Source organism: Myxocyprinus asiaticus, chromosome 1 (genome assembly GCF_019703515.2).
Source record: "Myxocyprinus asiaticus isolate MX2 ecotype Aquarium Trade chromosome 1, UBuf_Myxa_2, whole genome shotgun sequence".
Lineage (NCBI taxonomy): Eukaryota > Metazoa > Chordata > Actinopteri > Cypriniformes > Catostomidae > Myxocyprinus > Myxocyprinus asiaticus.
In genome coordinates this window covers 25,813,642-25,830,617 of record NC_059344.1, presented here as the reverse complement: position 1 = coordinate 25,830,617, position 16,976 = coordinate 25,813,642, and the positions used below count along the sequence as shown (strand labels likewise).

The following is a 16,976-nucleotide window of genomic DNA, read 5'->3' as shown; positions in this document are numbered from 1 at the left end:
TAGAGTTCATAGAAACATAATAATTATAACATTAGAAAGCTGAGACTTTCTTTTTCACCACCTATCCGCACAACGGAGATAGCCTCTACCACCTTTTCCCATTTACACACCTCTTATTTTCCAACATGATATTATTATCAAGCTTCCCAAGGAGAATTTTTTCCTTGCAGTAATTTCCTCAACAAGAACATCCAGCTCTTGAAATTTTAGTTTCTTTTCTTTTCCTCCATGTCAAATTAAAAGTTATCAAATGTTTAGCAGCAAGTAAATTCTCCTTTGTCGGTTAATGTCGTTAAACAAAAAAAATAAAAAAAAAAAAAAAAGGTTAATAGATAAATTTATCATTACAATTTACCAGTGCTGAAGTATTGCATTTGTTGTAGGCTATTAGACAAGGCAACTCCATTAACAGGCTGATCAGACAATACAAAAAATACATGTCATAATAAAAAGCCCATTTCAAAATATAAGCTAGAGCCCTGAAATTGAAGAAACTGTGACAGAAATATATTACAACTGTATAGTAAAATGTTATATTCACTGTAATGATAATTATAATTATAATAATAATGCAATATATCACAAGCAAGACAGCTGTTGAATAAAAGTTTAGCAGTAAAATGCAATGACATGTTGAAAAGTTCCATTTTCACTTGTTAAAATTTTAAGAATTAATTGATTAAACACCATTTTGATGATGAAATGAAATGAAACTAAAACATGGAGTTCTGGAAAATAATAATAATAATAATAACAACAACAACAACAAGGAAAACATGATTTGGTAAAGAATAAAACAGATTTCAGTAGGGTGCTCCTTAAAAACACTTAAGCAATATATCCTTGATCGAAAAACACTTAAAGGAAAAATGCATTTCTTTTCATTTATTATTTACATTGAAATGTAACTTTTTAAATAGGCTAAATGGGTGTGTTCAATAGCACATTGTCATATTAGCATATTTATGCTGTGGTACCAAAATTGGTATCGAGAACTGTAAAATTTCACTGGTATCGGTAACGACTACTGACATTTTGGTACTGTGACAACACTATAACTAATATTATTGAGCTACTAGCTAGCTGGTTTGCTTGAGTTGACAGCTATTAAAATAGAGGAAAGAAGAGGAAAGACTACAATTTAGCTGAGCACGTGAAACAGCGTCACTAAGTATTGAGATTATTCAACTACCCAGCATCACTGTATCCACAATTTTATTTATTTGAAAAAAAAAAAAAAAACGTATACTATTTTGTTAGGGTCATGGGATAAATTAGGTCAGAGTGGTCCAAAACTGTGTTCTGGCACCTTCAATTCAAACAAGAAAAAAACAATACATTCCGTTTCTTGTATACACCAGTCAAGTTTTTGTTTAATACGTTTTACACATTCCGTCACCATTTAGTGATTGTACGTGCTCAAAAAGCCTTTCAAGTTCATTATATTAAATTAAATTACATTATTATTATTATTTAAAGCATTATGCTTAATGAAAGGTCTTTACTGACCAACAACATCACTATTACATTCCTCTATTTCTCTCCCCAATAATTTCCCGTCAATGGATCTGTATAAAAGAAGCAAACAATTACGTGTACATGTCAAAACCTCATTGCCAATCCTGGGAATGTGAATGGTAATGTGAAATTGGAGGTCCTCTTAAACTTGGAAAAGAGAATCTACATTTACAAAGCTTTTAAGTCACATAAGGCTTGGGAAAGATATAAACAGTACCGTGTTTATCAGTATACTCGCTAAATCAGCAGTGTGAGAATTTAACAGGTGAGTCTGCAGGAAGAAAAAAAACAACTACACTCTCCTGGAGTACACTGTACCTGCTTCACGTAGTACTTTCAAACACACTGCCTCACACACACAGTCCTTCACACTGGTAATGTACTGGTTTGTTTAATTCAAAGAATTAAAAGACAGAAATTAGTTTAAAAGACTCTGTTGTGCTCTATATTAAAAGAATGGCTTGAGAAAATGAACTGCTTTTCAAGGGATGTGGTGAATCCCAGACACAAATAGTGATACATTTCTTCTCCCTCTGAATCAGTGATTTGGTTAGTGATGTAACATCAGCTCTGATAACTCTCAGATGCATAGTAGAGTCCAAATAGCAAGGGCTGCATTTAGACACCTTGTGCTTTGAATTGACAACCTTCTGGATATGTGGTGTAATGTTCTCCTCCACCTCTCATAACCAAAAAACTAAGATGAAGGTATCCTTTAAACCAGGGGTGGGGAACCGTTTTCCTATCAAGTGCCATTCGAGCATTAACAAAATTACTTGCATGCAATACAATGGCTTGCCATTTCTAATTGTGGGTTCAAATTAAAGTACAGGTGTGCTCTGTATGAGCTCATACACTAGGGATGTTAATAAATATTCAATCAGGTGGCCCTGGGTAGCTCAGCAAGTAAAAACGCTGACTACCACACCTGGAGTCGTGTGTTCGAATCCAGGGTGTGCTGAGTGACTCCAGGCAGGTCTCCTAAGCAACCAAATTAGTCCGGTTGCTAGAGAGGGTAGAGTCACATGGGGTAACCTCCTCGTGGTCGCTATAATGTGGTTCTCGCTCTCGGTGGGGCGCGTGGTGAGTTGTGTGTGGATGCCGCAGAGAATGGCGTGAAGCCTCCACACATGCTATGTCTCCGCGGTAACGCGCTCAACAAGCCACGTGATAAGACTGACGGTCTCAGACGCGGAGGCAACTGAGATTCATCCTCCGCCACCCGGGTCACTACGCCACCACGAGGACTTAGAGCGCATTGGGAATTGGGCATTCCTAATTGAGGAGAAAAATGAAGTGGATCAATGGAGCATTTCTCTACAGATAAACATTACGCTTACTGCATAAATTGTGATAGTGTGTTAAAGTACAACATGACAACAAGCACTGTTGATCCACCAGTCTCCCTGTATTATCTACACCAGGGAAGGGCAAATGGAGGCCCGTGGGCCATATACAGCCCTCTGTATTGTTGAATATGGCCCGTCGGACAGGACTGAGGATTGATTTTATTTCTTTGAAAAAGGGATTATGTAAAGACTGCATTCAGTTTATGATGTTATTACAAATATTGGCCAGAAGAGGTCGCTTGTTCTTAGCAGACCTGCTGATCACTCTAGGTGATCACATTATAGCATGCAACATCTTACACTTGCTCATCATTTATAAGGTCAATTGAGCTAAATTTTACCTCAGCTTGTCAGTGACATGTGCACGATATTGTTAATGTATGCAGGTGGAACCCATGTCTTTTGTTTAACTGGATATGAAAACTGTCATTAAAGATTTCAATTTGATTCGCAAATACACCAAGTGATCAAAGAGGCGTACAGTATGAGAGATATATACTCCAGAGCTGCTCTTCTCACAGATGTAAAGGGTAAAAGGTATCAAAAGTTTTACGAAATCCATGACAGTGTGGGAATCACCAAAGACATCTAATGCTGTTTCGCTCGTGCTTGTGAAAAACGGAAAAGTTGTTATAAGAGGGAGAAACTTTGAAGAAATGCGCGATTGAGATGCCTGACTGATTGTTGAAGTCTTGCGAATAGAAAGAATGTTCTCTGACGCACGGGACTGTTCGGTCTGTGCGTGTATGTTGTGGTGCTGAAATGTTTTGTATTAATGCACTGAAATGTTATGTTCTTGTTTCCAGTATTGTTATTGATGATAATATTTAGATTTTAACTAATACCTATAAGCTGTTTTATTAAAATGTTGTCTGTTCATTAGTGTGTTTGTCTGTTGCAAATGTAGACAATGCAAATGAGACTGAAGTACATTGCATGTCAATTGAACATGAATTTGTACAAGTGAACGGCATGTTTTAGTAAAAATGCAAGTTACAATGCCCCTTGGTAGAAAGGAGAAAAAATGTGGTCCTCGCCCCCTTCAAAGTTGCCCATCCCTGATCTACTCTGACAATCATGTCAGTCCTCACCGGGAGAGCATGCAGGTAAATTCACCTAAAATATTACCATCACAAGGGTTGAGTAACAGTTTGTTATTAACTGTATTCACACAGCATGCTATTATTTGACTTACTTTCAAAATAAAACAGTATGGTCTAAAATATCCCACGATCTACAACGTGAAGTTTTAATGATCTCGAATCTGTGTGTTCTATATAAGTTAGGGAAAGGGACCCAATTAAGCCCACCAAAATCCAAGTTTTACATGTTTTCTTACAGAAATGTTACCAGCCTACCAGTCCAGGTAAGAGTTAAGCGCCTTGAGTTTATGTAATTAATCAGTCTGTTGTGTCTCTCAGCTGTGATGAGCCTTAATGCTGAAGTTGTTAGTTTAAAGCTATTTCCTAGCTTTAGTAGTGTAGTAGTAATATGAGCAATCACGGAGTGCTGTTGAATATAAACACTGAGTTACGCTGACTCACTTCACATCACCAACTGGATCATATTACACACAAAAATGGTCTTTTGCCTCCACCTGCTGGCTAAAATATGTAATGTCACAAAATGAAATGTAAAGAGACAGATAGCTCTTAACACATCGGCATTGCTCTTACACATTAGTTTAGAACGGGATGAACACAAGCGGAGTGATACACACAGTGAAGTGTCCGAGTGCTTATGGTGTGAGTCCATCAGCGCTCATGGAACGTCTTTCGTCCAATCAGATTCGAGGACTGGAACTAACTGTTGTATATTACAATCGACAGCCTCAGTGGACAGTGCAAGTAAACCGTTATACTACAATAGTAGATCTATGCATGCAAACAATAAGACTGTAATTTAAAAAAACAAAACAAAAAGAGGATTCAGAAATGATGGGGATAAAATATACTTTATTAAACATGAAAATAATATGCAGAAATATAACAATTACAACAATAAACAGTTTCTTTAATCGGTTCTTTGTAAGTAAAGTTATAATAGATAGATGGTTACATGCTAAATAAAATAATACGTACATTACTGTGATATAAAATCTGTACATTTTAAATGCCTTGAGATGAGCATACATTTAGGGGGAACTACCTTACCTATAGTGGCTTTTAGATGCAATTTTAAATTGTCTACATTTAAACACATCTGCTAAAAGGCCAATGGAAAGTGACAATTTCTGCGACTGGGGTACAAGAATTAAGAAAACAGTGGCACGCACAAGTTTAGGGAATCTCTAATATTGCAGCAACATTATAAAATACTCAGAGGTCGTGAATATTAGTAAACACGTTAAAGTAACTTCACTGGAAAAAGTAGCCTATTAAACACATCGCGATCAGTAAACACAATATACTCCGAGTAATGTTCGGTTCAGTAAAGCATGATAACCAATATAAGGTTCAATAACCATACCAGAAAACATATCCAAGCATTATAACAAGCAAACAACTTCACCAAACAGATAAACATCCATCTAAAGACTGATGTCCTTTTGTTAAAGCTACATTATATGTTAGATTTTTTTGTTAGAAATGAACGAAATTTCATAAATGATCAAGTACACCAACAATCTGTCTTCCAAACTATGTATTTGCCACACCCTGGTTCACTATGGAAAGTCTATAATAATTATTTTTATTTTAGAGCTGTCGGGATGGATTTGGTGGGAAATTGCATACTTCCATCATTTGTCCATGCGTTTTTACGTCATGTCCGTAAATAAAGAAAAGAAGGTCCCGAGCTACAACAGCGCATGTATATGTGTGGTGATAGGTGTGGTAGTAGTTTGAAGCTGAAAGCTTCATTGACCATGGATCACTCAAAAGGGCAACCCTCTAGGGATTGAACCGAAGGAACCTCGAACCGAGAAGGTTATGCAAGCAAAAACGGAAAGCGAAAGAGCCAGTAATAATAAAACACGAAACAACATCGCCGTGGCTTTTTCAGAGGTGGCAACAACTCTGAGATCAGATAAGATATAAACTGACACAGAGATGGCTTTTATTGCTCGACAGCTAAGATATTTTACTGGGCCGATAGTTAGCCAGGAAGCTCTTTTAATGCTGTAGTTCGTTAGATAGCGTTAGCCACTCTAATGGGGCATTTTATTATGGATTGGTAATGCAGTGCTTGATTTCATTTTCGAGGAAAGACAATGGGAAAAAATAACTTTATGCTGGTAACAATGCCAATCTCTACACCAGTTACTACATTGGTCTATTTGCCAGCTAATTTTGATATGACTAGCAATCGTTATGTCTAATGTCATTGTTGCCTAACTTTTGTAACACTATTTATTTTAAAACAATTGTTTTCTATAATTCAAAACAACAGCGGAAGATATGCTACTTACCTGCTAATAAGACATATTCCTCGGATTTCCGTCTTTTTCTTCCTTTCATTATTTATTTGTTTTATTTTTTGAGGGAAGGGGGCAAGTTTTGTTGTTATTAGTGACATTCGCTCTGATAAGTTGATCACCTGTAACCATGGTTACACCGGTACTCCTCAAACCATCAGATTATCAGATTCATCCGCGCAGAAGAGCAGAGCCGAATCCCAGCTCACGTAATTACCAAAACAATGTTCCTCCACAAGTAACTTGCAGTTCTATGCTTCAACTGTTAGAGGGCCAAAAGTTACATAGTGTAGCTTTAAAAGAATCTTACATAGTGCAGCTTTAAATTATTTTTAATCATTATCTAATTCTTTTATTTATTTATTTTTTACAGTTTACAGAATCAAGGCCATTTTTAAGCTTTTTAAATTAATTAATGGAATGGCCTCAAGGGCCAGTTAAAATGGCCTAGCGGGCCTTATCCGTTCTTTAAATGTTTCCCACCCCTGCCCTAAACCAACACATACTGGTAATTTAAACTGTTAAAATTTGCATTTTAACTGGTGATAATTGTTCCTGCTCCCTATTATTATACAAGGGGCCTTGTTTAAAGCTAATTCACTCTCATACAACACCGTCAAGGTCTGACCATGGTGCAATTGCAAGGAAACTGTGCTGCAGGGAGTCCGTTCTCCCAGAAATGAGAGAGCCAGCGATAAGAGCTAATATTAGCTAACATGTGATCGTGTCCATGCTACGCTCTCTCAGAGACAGTCTGAGGAGAGGTCAGTGAGGCCTGCAACAATTTCACTTTCACACTTTACATTTTAAACTACTGAGGAAGAGCTGTTACTGACAAGTTGCTCATGTGAATGGAGATTTTCATATCAGTGAATAGCTGAAGACTAACACCATCAATGACACAAGGAATTTTTTTGATGTCATTGTAGCTTTTAATCGACACAAATCATTAAGTATGATATTAACTGCAGAAAAAAAAAACGGTCTGAAAGTTAACAAAAGATAAAATAATACAAATTCACATGGACATAGTGGACGTAAATAGGCTATCAACTGGAAGTGAAATTAAAATTGACAAAAAAAAAAACAAAATCGTAACACTCAACATGGCGACTGTAGGAATAGTCCAACATTTCAATTAAAAGAGCCTATAGACTTTTTTAATAGACATATTGCTTGTTTTATTTACTCTGGAATGCGCAGAGTACATCAAAATATTCTAGAATGCATTCGCTCTATCAGCCTGAAAAATTTGTTTTTTGTATAATCTGAGCTAAAGAGGCAATATTTATGATACTATTATTGTCAGATTTTATTGTTATTTATATTCTGTATATTTTTAATTTTTGCACTAATTTGTGGAAAAAAATATGCCGAATTTAGTGGAATGGATTGAAAACGTGGTAACATGCAATTGTTGGCTTAAGGAGCAATTTTAACCTAAATGTTCTCTTAAAAATAGTTTTGTTGGTGTAACCTAATCTAGTCAGGGTGTTTGAGACATGTTAAATAATAGTTTTGACTCAAATCAAACCAGCTTATTTAGATGTTACCACACAAAGTCCATTTTTAAAGCAAAAAAAAAAAAAAAAAAAATTTGCAAATTAAATTAACTGGCCGGCTGAACACGTTAAACTAAGTGAACGAAGACTGATGATTTTGCCTTACAAGACAGTAATTTTTTTTTATCCCTAAAATTGTCTCAGACAGCAAAATCGTTGTCAAAATCGTAGTGTGAACCTGGCTTTATTGGTAACTGAAAGCATTAGCAAATTACCCAAAATATGTAATAATTGTACACACAAAAGGAGAGGAATGTGTAGAACTTTGTCTAGAACTTGTGCATGTGAATTCTGCCAAATTTGCAGAGCTTTCTGCCTGCGGGCACAGATTCCATGTCGGGCTGGTAATAAGTGTATACCTCAAATGCTATGCTTAATGCTAAACAGTCCTGCAGCTTGGATTGCATCACAATGATGTAAACTAATCCATTCTGGTCTGAGTCACATGCCTGGCTGGCACTGTTCATGGCTCATGTCATGACTCTATTTGAGATCAACCAGTCTGTTTTTGTAGTGAAGTCATTGTGTCGGCACTGTGCAGTCTGTGTGTTACAAATGTGTAGCAGTCCACTGAAGTTAATGCATTATTCCCAGCTCAATAACATGAGCAGTATCTTCAATCAAACTTTGACAGAAATCAGTTAGGTTCCAGTCAGCATAACTAATGAAGAATGTCATACAAGCACCTAACACATTGTCGCAAATCAGTGCGAGTCAAGAGGCAGCACACAGTTTCTCATATACATCCAGGAGGTCCTTAGAGACTGAGCAGGAGTAGAGGGACATCCTCTTTCAGAGGCCAGATTCCGGCTTCTCCATGGTCATTAACCCAACATGACTCAGATGAAACCTTAATAACTCACATCTGAATGGGAAAACCTAGAGCCAGAAAACAGCTGGGCTGCTTTCTCACCAGCAGTGACTTCTAGAAACACTCGAACAGGAAGGGTATTTCTATGGAGTCTAAGGTTTTCTTTGGACCACTCTCATTTTCACACATTTAGTACATTTACAAATTAAAAGGGGCACCTGCAGCTGTACGGCTGTACGCACTGTGCGTACCATGAGTGCTCCAACTGCCCTGAGAAATATTTACTCACAGAATATTTCACCAATCATGAAATGTGTTCCGTATTTCTGTTGGCTGTTTAAAAGAACTAGCAATGCCCAATTTGCGAATGAATAATTCTTTGGAGTCGGTTCTTTTCAGTGAATTGGCCAAACGGGCTTGCAAATCTGTCTGAATCGATTCGTGATTCAGTACAATTCGTTCGGACCGCTCTCTCACTGAATCATTTGGAGTGGTTCCTCACACAGTAAAACAGTATCGGGATATTTAAGAACACACAGAATAAACAGCGCTGGATATAGTGGAAATGTACCAACAGTGAACTGAAACAAAAGTCTGTCTTTTTCAGAGGTAACTTTGAGAAACTTCAACTAGTGCTGTCATGTGAACAAGGGGCTGTTCAAACTGAACGTGTCCACTCGAGCCGTTTTTCAATCGTTTTCCATATAAACAATCGCTAGATAGATGTCTCACGTTTCACTGTGTTTTTAGCATCTCTCACGGGAGCGCTGCATTTTTAGACGCAGTGTCAAGTTAAAAAGAATTTCTTCAACTGATAAAAACACATCTCGAGACACCTGCGTTCTGCTCTATTGGTTGTGGTGCGATTTGCTTTTTTAGCATGAAAACGCGTCTGTCTGAACGGTTACTGGAAGAAATGCTTTAACCAATAGTTACATGAATGCTACTCATACTCGAGAAAATAAAACAAATGCTTATCTCAAAGTCACCATCACTGAACGTTTTGTTGTTGTTTTTTGCAGCAACAAAAAAAAAAAAAAAAAAAAAAAAAACTCACGGGGGAGCATACACCCGGACACCCCTAGACATAAGATTTATTAGGCAGCTTTCTGTGCATACCCTCAGAGTAAATCCTGTGGGCGCCCCTGCAAATCAACAGTATAATTTCATATGCTGAATAAGAGTATATATACAGAATAGTAGACAGATTTCTAAAAGGCACACACACACACACACACACACACACACACACACACACACACACACAAAAAACAGTTGATTTCTTTTTTTGCGTGTTTAGTTATTGAATAACTGTAGTCTAATTTTCCCATTCATAACTATTTTAAGGGATTTTAATCAGCTCATTTGCCAGTAACAGATCATGATATCAACAAATGTTGATTGTTAAGCTCATGTGTGGCATTTCCGGCAGCAGTTAAGCATTAGTAAAAATCATTAGGTCATAAGGTGATCAAGCTTTTTACACAGTGATAATTCCACTCTAAATTGCTTGCAAAAAATGTGGACAAAAAAGCCTACAAGTACAAAGTTTAATAACAACGGCATTTCAGTTAGTGATTTATAGTGAGGAGATCTGTTTGACTAGTTATTTCAAGTAAAGGCCACTAGTAATCTGGCATGAATGAAGGAATTAAGGAAGACAAGCAATATTACTAGAAAGACTATAAAGGCTATTCTGATATCGATCTGCTTCTTTAAACTGATCAACATACCTGATTTAGTTCAGACATCAATTGTTGGCCTGTATTGTTGTTTATAACAAACACATTTAAAGGAATAGTTCACCCAAAAATTTAAATACTCTCATAATTTACTCACCCTCATGCCATCCCAGATGTGTATGACTTACTTTCTTTTGCAGAACACAAAGATTCAATGCAACTGAATGGTGGCCAGAACTTTGAAGGTCCAAAAAGCACATAAAAGAGCATAAAAGTAATCCATACGACCCCAGTGGTTTAATCCATGTCTTCAGAAGCGTTAGGTGTGGGTGAGAAGTAGATCAATCTGTTTCTCACCCACACTTATCATATATATCGCTTCTGAAGATATTGTTTTAACCGCTTAGGGGTTAGGGATTACTTTTTTGCTGCCTTTGTGTGCTTTTTGGAGATTCAAAGTTGTGGCCACCATTCACTTGCATTGTATGGACCTACAGAGCTGAGATATTCTTCAAAAAAATCATTGTTTGTGTTCTGCAGAAGAAAGTCAGAAACATCTGGGATGGCATGAGGGTAAGCATGTCACAATTATTTATTAATCATCTGATCGCAGTTATTTTATCTAAAATAACCGATTATTGTGCACTTCAAATTCCAAACACATTTTAATGCCCAAATAAGCGAATTGTAAGCGAATGGCGCATTATTGTGTCATTTACATTAGTTGAACTCCGAGCGTCACTGAGCCGTACCACAAATGTCATCCAGAGCAGCTCCTGTCTGGAAGAGTGCATGAAGCGTTTCTCAAGCACTCTGATGCGCATGCTGTCAGCAGAGGCTCACGCCATATTCCCGCGAAACAAACAAATATAAATTTTGACAGTGAACGGCTTCTTTTTGAACGATTACTTAATGGCAAATGTTCCTGGTCATAACAGGTTCATAAAAGCAGTGTTAATGACACGCACTGACATAGATGAGGAGACGCACACTTACACTGTTTCTGTGGAGTGATAAAATGATGATACGAAATCTCAAATCTCATGAAAAATAAGTACTTGTGGGTTTAATCAGAGAATTAAAATAATGTTTGAAAGTGAAGAAATTAGGATATTTTATATTTAACAAAAATATAAAATTATATATATATATATATATATATATATATAAATATAACAGTTATATATTTTTTAAATATATAATATAAAATATATGAGTTCCAAAAACAGTGTAAATGTAAAGTTGACCAACAACATATTTTAAGTAATTATAAATATTTTGATATTTAACATTATTTTTCATGTCATTCATACGTTTTTAAAGCCTTAAAAGGAATTCATATATCCCTATTTGATTTATATATACATTTTATTTATATATATATATATATATATATATATATATATATATTATTTTCTCCCCTTTTCTCCCCAATTAGGAATGCCCAATTCCCATTGCGCTCTAAATCCTCGGGGTGGCATAGTGACATCTTATCACGTGGCTTGTTGAGTGTGTTACCACGGACACATAGCGTGTGTGGAGGCTTCACGCTATTCTCCGCGGCATCCACACACAACTCACCACGCGCCCCACCGAGAGCGAACCACATTATATCAACCACAAGGAGGTTAACCCATGTGACTCTACCTACCCTAGCAACCGGGCCAATTTTGTTGCTTAGGAAGCCAGACTGGAGTCACTCAGCAAGCCCTGGATTCGAACTCATGACTCCAGGGGTGGTAGTCAGTGTCTTTACTCGCTGAGCTACCCAGGCCCCTGATTTATATTTCTGAATTTAAGTATGTAAAAATTACTTAAGGTGTATGAAGCACACATGCACCTAAAGAAATATGACACTTTATATGACAATTAGTTGTGAAAGCCCTAAAATAATCATCATAGCCCTTAAACAGACAATTAATCGTCATAATCACAATTATTAGTTTGACAATTAATCGTAAGCCAAATTTCATAATCGTTACAACTGTACATGATGGTGAGTAAATGATAAGAGAATTTTGATTTTATGCTGAAATATTCCTTTAAGACCATCAGGTCAGGAGAGTGAGAATACCCAGGGGCGGACTGGCCATGGGGAGAACTGGGACTTTTCCCGGTGGGCCAGCCGCAAAACGGGGCCGAGCAGGCGGAGATAAGCTGAAACGGGCCACTGCGTTATGCAGAACAGACCGCGACTGGTTGAAGAGGGCTGCAAAATTGCGCCACGATATGCTGGATGGCGCCGCGATATGCAGAAAAGGACAGCAACACCCACCCCCCATTTGGGCCATATTCTATGTAAAACCCAGGGCCGAATTCTCTTCCCAGTCCACCCGTGAGAATACCTGTTTTTATGAAAAGTAGACATTAATATCAAGTAGTTTATGAGTAGGGCTAAAATGATTAGTCGATGTTATCGATAACATAAAAATTGGTCAACAAAAATTTTCGTTGTCGAATAGGCATTTGATCTCATTTAACGTAACATGAGATCACATTAAACTCTAATGATGGCACGTGAAAGCAGCACTGCAGCTCGCGCCTGACTGAAGAGGGGAAGAAAACAGCTCACAGACGCACTCCAAATTTTCCAACCAGCTTCAGGTGATGTAGATCGCAAAGTATGAGGGAATTATACAAAAATGCAAAATAAGTAAATACAGAAGCACTCTCGGTGTGGAATAAGCGGAGCCGGAGCTGCCGCTCTGCTGAAGCAAAACTTGCATGTCGAGCGTCTTTAAAGGAAACACTTCTTTACATCTTTAATGCAGTTATATTTAATTTGTTATAGCTTTATTAAAGTTCAAATAATAAGGAAGCAGGTCATATAAATAACTACAAATTCCAAAACTGTCATTTCTCTGTGCGGTCAGCGCCTCTTCTATGAGTTGTGCGAAGTGTCCCGATCTAAATGGGAGAGTTTGAAACTGCATCCGGCTTATGCAAACTCTGTCGCGGGGACGCTTGTCCCTCGAGCACGCACGCTTGCTTGTGATGGTTTGCGACTTATTGAATCATAATATATGTCACTGTGCATTTTTTATCTTGAAAAAAATTGGCAATACACGGCTTTATTAATAAGAATGTTTGTTTTTTGTGAGTTAAAGATGGATTGAAGTGAACAAAAAGGTGAGAGAGGGTAGTCTTCGCCCCATTATACACTGCAACAAAATACATTTTTTATTTGTTTTTGTTTGTTTTCCAATATAAATATCTAAAACTTCTTTAAAACATCGTACATTTTCTTTAGCAGCTATACTGCAGAAGAAAAAAAGTGTTATCTGAGAATGATGAATATAATATTAAAAATAAAATATTTTAAAATACCTAAAAAAAAAAAAAGATGCATTCACCTGAGAAGCAGCATTTAAGATATTTAGACTTGTTTTTAGAGAATAGATCTTGAATATAAGTATATTTTGTCTTCACTGCACTCGCAGAAGTATAACCAAGTGAAAAAAATACACTTATATTTAAGATACTTTCTCTTAAAGCAAGTCTAGACACAATAGTTAGGCCCAAATATAAGAGGTGAAACTGAAATTCTATTTAATCACTACAATAATTCAACCCCTTATGGCATATAAACACAATCTCATATAATGTCCAAAATAGTTTATCGACATTCTTCCAATCCCGATTTATTATTTTATATAGTTACACTGTAATTTGCTGTTATGTACTGCAGCTAGATGTTATTAATCCCCTGCTGAATGAGGTTAATCCAGAAAAAACAATGATGTGGCCATATCATATATGAGGGACAGATTTGGGATAGGTCTCAAAACCTAGTGAACTGCTTTAATAAAGTTATCCCTTAAGCATGACAAATGAAGATTTAAGTGTTTTTGTTAGAGAGAAGGTAGGCGGGTGGCCTTTCTGATGTTAACAATAAAACTGTATTAGGTCTAACTGGTATTTTTCCGAAAACTTTGGTTACCATTGTGAATTTCAGCAAGGGACTCAGTCAAGTACCCAAAAGAGAAAATGGGGAGAAAAAATTAGTACTACAAAACACACAATGTTGTATAGTTTTGTTTGAAAGCAGTTATTTAATTTACTCCATTTTATTGATTTGAATTAAGTCTAATCAAACAGATTAACCCTTGTGCGACCTTCGGGACTTTTTGTCTTTTTCATTTTTGTTTTTACAATCATTTTGGCTGTGTTAATGCCAATGGCATAAATTTTGCCAAAGGTGTGCATTTTTGGGGGAATTTTGATTTTTCAACCTTAGTTCTTATAATACATCTATAATACACTGTGTACACAAAATAGTTACACTCAGGACCTTCAGGACAAAAATGTCCACATTGAAACCCATTAAAACTGCAATATTTGATCCCAGTGCCATTAAAGCATAAAATCATGAATTGTATGATATTATACTTTCATTTCTGAGTCCTGGCTTCAAAATTTAAAACATTTATATTTTCCACCAGATGGCGCCATTTTTCTCATGTTTAGCCTATGGAGCAAATACATGCTTTTCTCCTGTTTTCTGTTTGCTGTATTATAGAGCACTGCAGGCCAGCTGAATAAATGATGCAGCTAAAATTGTGTGGGTGTGTTGGTATTTATGTCAGAGTGTGTTTCGTGTGTGTGGGTGTGTGTAACAACGGTGGCATTATAAAAACAAACTGGCATTTAAAGGGTTAAAATCCTTAAAATGAATGAATATTTGGTAGTTATGGCATTTATCTGTGCAGATGTTGATTAAAAAAATCACTGTCAGTGAAAAGTCAGTGAAAGTGGAAAAATAATATTAATATATAAAATTTTATGGCAGTGTTTTTTTTTTTTTTTTTTTTGTCCTCGAAGGACCTCTAAGTAACTTTTTTTTATTGAAACACAAGGGTTAAGTAGTAGTTTTGTCGTGTGTTTTTTATGATTTTGCAACAGTCTAACGCAACAGTTTCCGAAAGTGTTTCTGACTGCCTATGAACTACATGCGAAGAGTTTTCACTCTTCCTAAATGAATTCCCACTTAAACTCCTCCTGATGTGTTTATAATTGTGTTTAAGCATGATTTTTCTTGCATAAAGCGACGATTTAAAGTGACGCAGGCCTCGCTCGGATTCCTGAACCCCCTTTACCGCTTGTGGGGTCCCCATTTCTGTGCTCAAGATACACCCATAATCTCTCAAACACCCTCACATCTCTTTAAAGGGCAGAAAACAACATTCCGCCATCCGTCCACTTACCTGGATAAACTGAATGGTCAGTGCTGATTTCCCAACGCCACCACCTCCGACGACCACCAGGCGATATTTCTCCTGCACTGAGCCGTCCTTCCAGCCAGCCATCGGGGACACACTGCTGCTCTCTCGCCGCTGTCTAAACACACACACACCGAGCCACTGTACTCTGTGACAGGCCTTCAGATGGGGAAATGTAGCGGGGAAACGCAAAGCGGCGACTGATCGTGGTGTGAACTCGGTAGTAATCCGTACGAGATGAGGAAAGTACGACCACAGTCAGCGGGGAAATGCATTCACTGCTGCCTCAAGCCCATACGCCCTGACTGTGCTGCAAGATGAAGGGAAGATAGGGGTAGTAATGTGTTCGTATAATACAAACAGCCGACGCTAGGGGGCGCCCACAACAGCCAGAATGTGTGGATTTTAACAATCTCACTCATGTAATAATAATCGTCTAATGGTTATTTTGTAGCTTTTGAACATTGTATGGTGGAGTTTAAATAATCAGTTCACCCAAAAATGAAAGTTTTCTCATCATTATTCACCCTCATGCCATCCCAGATGTGTATGACTTTCTTTCTTCTGCTGAACACAAATTAAGATTTTTAGAAGAATATTTCAGCTCTGTAGGTCCATACAATGCAAGTGAATGGTAACCAAAACTTAACAAAAAACAAATGAAAAAGCACATAAAGGCAGCATATAAGTAATCCATACGACACTAGCAGTGGTTTAACCATTGTCTTCTGAAGCAATCCAATCGGTTTTGGGTGAGAACAGACCAAAATGTAACTCCTTTTTCACTGTACATTTTGCCTTTGCAGTCTTTAGGCATGATCATGATTTCAAGCTCGATTACTCTTCCTAGTGCTTGACGCATGCACAGATCATTACTAGATGGCACTAGAAAATGTAATCAAGCTTGAAATCATGATCGGCAATGAGACTGCTGATGCCAAGACTTATAGTAAGAAAAGGAGGTTTGTGGTCTGTTCTCACCCAAAACCGATTAGATCACTTAAGAAGACATGGATTTAACCAGACCTACAGTGCTGAGATATTTTTCTAAAAATCTTTGTTCGTGTTCAGCAGAATAAAAAAGTCATACACAACTGGGATGGAATAAGGGTGAGTAAATGATGAGAAAGTTTTTATTTTTGGGTGAACCTTTAGGTTATTCTGCACTAAGGATTTTTTCAGTTTACCCAGTCGGGCCAGTAGTTTAGATTTTTACTTACCCTGCCAACATTTTCATTGGCCCCATCACAAATAAATAAATAAATACATTTTGTTTTAAGTAATGTATTTTTATACTTGTCAAAACAAATATTAATATTTTTCATTACATATTACGTTTTCTTTCCAATTTAAAAAAAAATAAAAAATGTTTTTGTTTTTTTTAGTTTTCTATAACAGCTGGTAATTATACATCTACAAA

The 16,976-nt window shown here is 36.9% G+C and overlaps 1 protein-coding gene across 1 annotated transcript in view; it reads right to left on the bottom strand.

Annotated features, from left to right (window-relative positions):
• The window catches only part of LOC127415070 (ras-related protein R-Ras2), a 73,039-nt gene extending 57,172 nt beyond the window's left edge, over positions 1–15,867 (bottom strand). Inside the window, exon 1 of the mRNA XM_051653612.1 lies at positions 15,542–15,867. Within this exon, the coding sequence (XP_051509572.1) occupies positions 15,542–15,643 (102 nt within the window). The 5' untranslated portion in view covers positions 15,644–15,867. The remainder of the gene's footprint in view (positions 1–15,541) is intronic.
• Between the last annotated feature and the right edge of the window lie 1,109 nt (positions 15,868–16,976).